Below are 7631 nucleotides of genomic sequence, written 5' to 3'. Positions count from 1 at the left end.
ATTGGAATAATCACGGCACTGCATTAAAACCATTATTGGTCAAATATTGGCATGATAAGACAACTATTAATGGCCCAACATTGTTTATCACGTTTGGCCAGTATAGTTATCCATTATTGGGCCGAAGTTATCATCCCATAGTATTCCCATTAGTGGGCCAATCATGGTCGCCATTATCGCGCCAATATAAACCACCTGATAACCAATCTTGGGCCAGTATTGGGCCAATAGTAAAATCCTATACGTATGTATCACGAAATAACCACTAAATCTTTTACACGCCTTACAGTAATCATTTTATATAGATTATAACTTATTATGGCGCTACTTATTACAGTGACAAATCGATTCAACTCAAAATAGTTTCATTAATATTAACAGTAAGAAGCTGAAATCATAACACAATACTAATATAACATAAAGGCATGTAACAGAGTAGTTGCGGGAAAATTACCCCCACTCCTTCTATTTTTTCTGATTTCTGCGGCGTAAATCCCAACACGACATATTTATCGGAGTTACCCTAATATAATTTTGATGGCTCTAATATTCGCTGTAATATGTGAATAATATAGAATACATAATTTTTCATTTCTTGAATACATCTAATAAAAGCTTAAAGTTTTTCCTCTAATGTCACTTTTTAAAATGTTTCTAAGATTTTTGTTACTAAGTTATTGAAGATTAAATTTAAAAAAAGTTATTTAACTTTAATCGCTCATAATCTGTTAAAAATCTGTTAAAAATCACCATATCGCACTTCAAAAAACAGATTCTTGAAGCTGAAACTTTGAATGATATAATGGCCAAATTTTTTAAAAAACATGTAGACATGATACAAATGAAGTACCGCTACAAACTTTTGTTCTGACCTATAATTTTCAAAATTTGATAAGAATGAAAAAATTTATTTGATCATTTAATGACTCCATTTAATTAAATATATATTTATCATTATTAATTGCTATACATGTGTATCTGTACATATATTAATAGGTATAACGCACAGTGGTATGCTGCGCCATTATATATGCAAAAACTGATATTACTCATAATGCAAAGAAGTAACAGGAAGAGTGCTTTAACAGCTGGAGGTTTATTTGATGCGTCATTGGAAGGTTTTGCTAAGGTATTATAAGAAATTATAGGCATAAGGAATTATGAGCAATCCTTTGATTAATCTTATAAAAGAAAAAATGATCTTTAATATTTATTATATTCAGCTTATCAGTATGTCTACATCTTACGTTATGGTTCTTCAATCCATGGGAATGCACAAAGAAAGTCACGAAAAGCATAATAGTCACGTTTAAAAAATTCGAATCGCAGGTTTTAAAACGCAATCAGTACGTACTACATATATTTCTCTGGATATTTACTAAAATAAATTTTGAAATAACAATAAAATACATTTTTCACTTTTTACAATTTTTATTATTATGTCATAAATTAAGACATATTTTTAAGGAGTTAAAATATATTTTATTTTTTACCTATCTTTTTTATCATTAACAATCGTATATATGCCGATGTAATTATAATATTAATTTCTAATTTAAATTGACTAAATAAATATGTACTATAATTAATAATAAGTAAAATACTTTTTGTGACATGTGACTCATTGTGTATCAATTACGTACATATATATATAGGTATGTATACTATAAACAACTTTCTAATCTAATGTTTTTTTTCGGCACGGCTGTCTAAATTGAATATATGATTTACTTTCTAATATTTTCTTTAATATAATATGCTGAAGCACTAAATATGTAACACATAAAACTTAATGTCGTCTTTACGATTCTCAACAACTTGTATGAAAATAAAGACTCACTAACGTGGGTCTCAGAATAGTGACAAACGCGCGTGCGCAAGATATGTATGAATAAATGATGAAAGCGGCGAACATTTGTTTTCCATCACACACTTTATGTAATTCACCTTTATCGTCGTATTTTTTTTTATCACGATCTCTCCTAAATAAAATTATAAAATTTGTGAGAAAATTATGATTGTGATCATCAATAACGAATACTGCCGGAAAAAATGAGTTTTTTTTCGATATACTCATGACAAATGTAGTGAAGCCTTTGAAGAGAAATGAATTTTAACGGTCAGCGTTACTACAGAATCAGTCGTTTCTTTCTAGAAATGACAGGATTATGGCCTTATAATAATTCCATGTATATATATTTTTATAGAGCATTTACGATTTTTGTCTTTGTATCTTCTAATATTACTCAGGTAATTTTTTTTATTTATTTGATATAAAATTAGTGCTTCTTTTATACATACATACTAATATTCCTTATACCTATATACGTTAAATTATAATTTTATTTAGTCTAATTTTAATATTTATTTTTTAATGCTCATATTATTATATCTTTCATTCATTTTTACATTTTTCTGTAAGTCATTTCTATAAATGTCAGAAAAATTCTAATTAACTTTAACTAACATTTGTAAAACTAACAGAATTAAATAATTGCAACAGTGATTTAATATCTTTAATATCTTTCTTAAATTGAAAAAGCATTGTTGTATAATAAAACTTTTTCTGCAGCTCATCAAATTACAAAGCACGGTTCACGATCTCGATCGTTTTCTGTATAGTCTAACGTATACTATTCCTTGTATCATCTATATTATAAACTTTCTTAGCTTCATTATTAAGATTGATAGAGTACGTGTATGAACAATTTAATTCAGATTACTAACTAATTCTATTTAATTATAAAAAATGTATCATTAAGATTTAAATATAATATTGACGTTCGCGTTTAATTATCACTATCCTTATTAGATAAAAGATATGATGAATAGAATTCAGCATGATTGGAATACATTCAAAGATGAAAGAGAATGCGAGGTTATACGCTATCATACCATAATCGGAATGCGATACACAATAGTTTTCTTCGGTAGGACATCAGAAATTTTACCATTTTTATTAAATTACAAACAATATGAACATGAAAATAACGAAGACTACTCTGTGATCCATTTCTAATATATAATAGTATAATATTGTTTTAGCTTTTCTCTTGCCACTTACGTTTAGCTTTATTTTGGGTTTTTATTTACCGAGCTTTCTTGATTTTGTCCATCCCTTAAACGAATCTCGTTCGAGGAAATTGCCTCTCTTAGCGGAATATGGTATTCTCGATGAACAGAAATATTTTTATTCTATTCTGATGCATCAATCATTATCAATCGCGCTAGGCCTAATAACAATAGTTGCGACTTCATCATTAAATATGTTATACCTTTTACATGCTTGTGGACTATTTGAAGTGACTAGGTAAGATACTGCAAATTTTTGAAAATAATAACGCATTTCGAGTATTTTCTTATACATTTTATATAAATGTATAAGATATTAATAAATTCTTTCTTTTGACTGTACTTCATCGTATAATTCTAATGAATTTAGTGATGATTATTATTAGGGATGCACTGGATCGTAAAATTATCGGATACTGGATATCGGATATCCAAAAAGAATGTGATACTGGATATCCAATATCCAATATAGTAATTATCCGGCTGAATCTCGAATATTTTCCGAGATATCAGGTAAAAATTCTTCAAAATTTAAAAAAAAAACAAGGGAAAAATAGCGATAATAATTTTAATTTTCATTATTTTCCCAACGTGAAAAGAAAAATAGGAAAGAACTATGCAAGCAGTTCAGCTGAAAAGAATAAAATTCTGAAGCATCGATAACACAAACTTTCAATATAAAATTTCAATCGGATATATATATATATATATTATCGGATATTAATGATATCGGGCGATCCGACCGAATAGCAAAGGTATCGGATATTACCAAATACTGGATATTTTCCGGATATCCAGTGCATCACTAATTAATTATTATTGTTACAAAAAACATAGCATACCCATGGCAAAAGCAAAGTAAATTATGACATAAATTATAGAAAAAGAGATAACTTTTACACTCTCTCAAATACATGATAATTGTATTCAATAGATTGATTTTGATATATTATATCTTTAACCAAAAATAATATGAATCTATATTTATAGCTACCGTTTGAAACATGTTTTCGATGACGGAATGTTTTCAGTAAATACAAATGAAAAATATGCCATAATTCACGCCAGAATCGTAAAAGTCGTCAATGTCCATAGACGAACAGTTGAGTGAGTATATCAATCATGAAAAAAAGATGCAAGGTATCTTAATTTTTTTTTACTAAAAAATTATTTGCATATATTTTCAATGCGAAAAAAATTAATGCGTTAACTTAGATATTATTCATATTTAATTCATGCAATTTTTCACTGTTAAAGATTTTTAGATTACTTTATGTCCACATTCAAGGTAACCTATTTTATTATGCTCATACTTGGAATGATTACGATAATTATTAACATGTTCCGTGTGAGTTATTTTTTTAAATAAATATTCTTAGTCCTGTTTTATATTGTTCCATTCTTTCTGTCTAATAATAAAATATTTTCTAATTGTAAAAAATTGAATTCGATTAATTTAAATTATCATGTTTTTAGCTAATCGAGGCTGTTTTAGCAATGAATGATTTTGCGGAATTAATAGCATCTGGCTCTTTTAGTGGAGGCCAGTATGCTTTTTTGTTTTTCGTCAATTATTTTGGACAAAAACTAACAGATCGTAGTATTCTTATGTTTAATGAAGTGTAAGTTTTTAGAATTAATCCATGATACGTCATTTGCTTATTAAAACACTTACATTTAATAAGAATCTTAATAAAAAGAAAGAAATAGGTCACATTCTCTTCGCAATTACGTAGGTACGATATACCATGGTATGCAGCACCCGTGCATATTCAAAAACTTTTCATATTTATACTACAAAGAACAGTAAAAGGTTATGTGCTCAATATTGGTGGTATAATTATGGCGTCGTTGGAAAGTTTTGCATCGGTAATGATATATTTTTCTGTCGTTATAAATTTGAATAATTAATTAGAAGATTGTAAATATAACATGATTAATGCGAATAATATAACCATATAAAGACAACTGAAATAATTAAATGTATATTAGATTTTAATGTTATGTTATAATTATTTCTTTTAGATGGCGAGTTTAACGCTGTCTTATCTCACCATGTTATATTCCGTTAAGTTTAAAATAGACAACAAATCTGATTCTAATTAATATAATGAAACTGTGACTTATGAAAATGAGAACTGTATCAGCAATTATGAGACAATTCACTAATAGATTAAAATACATTTATCTCACAAATATATCCCATAAACAACATAATATCAGAATAATTATTGCAATGTTTTATACTTTTAAGGTATTTTTTCATGCTAATGCTCGATATATGCTCATTTGTAGCTTTAAAGTAGGTTATTTGTGATCAAAATTGACGCTATACAGTGAAAATACATGAAAAGGATGTAGCGTCACGTATGTAACGTTCAGTCTAAAAGAACTGGAGGAATCTGATATTGTGTGAAAGTTAGATAAAAATTTTTAGCTTCAGATGCTAGCATTAAATTGAGACCATGTGACCAGGCTAACGCTGCTTTTCAACGTCTGCGTCTTTTGAAATGGCATCTTTACTTTACCAGAAATTTTGAACAATAAGTTTACCCCTTTTTTTGACGATGCATATGGCGTTGATATTAAAATGTTACCTTTTCATTCGTACACTATAATTTTATGTAATGGTGGCAATATTATAAGGGTAAGGGCAATTCAACGAAAGAAAAATCGAGATATATAATTATTTAGGAAGGGAAAGTTAAAAGCTATCACGCAAAGCGTGACTAAGGGACTTTTTATCAAACAATCACATTTTTGATAACTATTATCTACAACATTTCATAAAACAGATACTTTTATTTTTAAATTCTCTGAAATAATTCAAATTTGATAGCAATCAACATACATTTGTATGGTTTATTTTATTTATCAATAACTTTTTAATAAATAATAAGCGACAATTTAAATCTTTTAATTGTTACTCAGGTTTATGACCTTAACAATATAGGTATGTCAAAGTCAAGGACATTAAAGGACCTCTAAACAAAAGCCTTTCTTATAAGGAAAGACTCCCAGGTATTCTTTCCTGATTTTAATGAAACTTATTGTTAGTGGGTAAAAAAGATTTTTTATCAGTAACCAAACATGTTTAAGGAATAAAATTAATTCTCGCGCGCGCGCGCGGAAATTGGCCAAATTTTCATTTTTCAGCTATAACTTTTGAACGATGCATAATTTTGTAAATATACAAAATGTACAGAATTTCAAAATTTAACGTTGTGTGCTTAATTGTATGTATCGTCCCTCAGACGCAAGTCTCTCTCCGGCACGGCATGCGACACCACGACTGACATCCATCGAGGTCCCACTATTTGCACGCGACTTGGGGAGTGCCAGGTAATATAGGCGAATGCACCTAGTAATTTTTATACCAGTGGATAACTTTCGAAATTCTATACAGTTTGTATATTTACGAAATTATACGCTATCATACTTTGTTCAGAATTTATAACCGAAAAACGATTTAGCTGATTTTACCCCTTAAACATGTTTGACTGATAAAAAAAAGTATTGAATATTTTTATCTCTTTTACAAACTGAATTTCATTAAAATTGGGATAGGAACATCTGCAAATCTTTCTTAACCACACAATTTCTCCAACTTTCGTTAATTTTTTTTACTTTTTTTATATATTGAATTTTGAATATTATCTTGAATTTTTATAATCTTATATTTTTTTAAATGGAAATTAAATGAGAGCATCAAATAAAAAAATATTAACCGAATAAAAAAATATTAAGCGATATTGAGTTTAAAGCCGATAGTAAGATATTTACAATAAGAATTTATATCAAAATAATGATAATGCCTATGAAAGCCGAACACTGGATGTACGCATGCAATGAGTTTATTAATAAATAATAATAATAGACGTTTCGATCCTATTGCGAATCCTTCTCAGTATCGCATACAATCATTAAAATACAATTAAAAGTTAAAAATTAAAATTATTAGTCATTCACTTAAAATTAAAAATCGAATTGAGCGATGTATGACTGCATCTTGTGATGTAGGCATAATGAGTATTGATGTCCAAGCGTATATACATTATAATTGCCAAGTTAACTATGACATATCATTGCAACCGGATTAAACAGACATATATAGTAGGAAATAATTTGTAAATCAAGCGTTGCGTTAGCGTCGCGACGCCAAGTGCATAAAAATATAAAACGGGCCGCTTGACAGCTTGGTCGATTGATGTGTGCAGAACATGATTGCGTATATGTTCATGCCATTGCCAATTCGCAACGCTACCATTGGCTTTATCTGGAGTTTTGATATTAACAAATTTTAGATTAAAATTATTCAGAAACTAAAACCGCAATGAATAATCTAAAAACACTTTTATTATATAATGTCGTCGGTATCTTTCGATTGTGACCAATTCAAATAAAATTGGTGCAGCCGGTACCGAGAGATCTGGAGATCGTGTCCCGTAAAGGGACTATTTCAGCTTTTCAAATTTTTTCAGTCGTACACTGAAAAAAAGATTGGCTGCTGCAGTAAATTAGATGGTAAAATATGGCATAGTATTTTTAATTGGCTGCAG

At 28.6% G+C, this 7631-nt stretch overlaps 2 protein-coding genes across 2 annotated transcripts in view; both read left to right on the top strand.

Annotated features, from left to right (window-relative positions):
• LOC108728863 (odorant receptor 85b-like) overlaps positions 1-1313 on the top strand; it is a 4299-nt gene extending 2986 nt beyond the window's left edge. Inside the window, exons 3-4 of the mRNA XM_018457656.1 lie at positions 997-1129; positions 1224-1313. Of these exons, the coding sequence (XP_018313158.1) occupies positions 997-1129; positions 1224-1313 (223 nt within the window). The remainder of the gene's footprint in view (positions 1-996; positions 1130-1223) is intronic.
• A 1511-nt stretch (positions 1314-2824) lies between these two features.
• The window catches only part of LOC108728852 (uncharacterized), a 64620-nt gene continuing 59813 nt past the window's right edge, over positions 2825-7631 (top strand). Inside the window, exons 1-5 of the mRNA XM_018457645.1 lie at positions 2825-2930; positions 3046-3310; positions 3459-3585; positions 4549-4694; positions 4809-4941. Of these exons, the coding sequence (XP_018313147.1) occupies positions 2825-2930; positions 3046-3310; positions 3459-3585; positions 4549-4694; positions 4809-4941 (777 nt within the window). The remainder of the gene's footprint in view (positions 2931-3045; positions 3311-3458; positions 3586-4548; positions 4695-4808; positions 4942-7631) is intronic.

The sequence above is a fragment of the Mycetomoellerius zeteki genome, unplaced genomic scaffold, assembly GCF_001594055.1.
Source record: "Mycetomoellerius zeteki isolate Tzet28-1 unplaced genomic scaffold, Tzet1.0 scaffold653, whole genome shotgun sequence".
Classification (NCBI taxonomy): domain Eukaryota; kingdom Metazoa; phylum Arthropoda; class Insecta; order Hymenoptera; family Formicidae; genus Mycetomoellerius; species Mycetomoellerius zeteki.
This window is presented reverse-complemented; position numbering and strand designations above follow the sequence as displayed.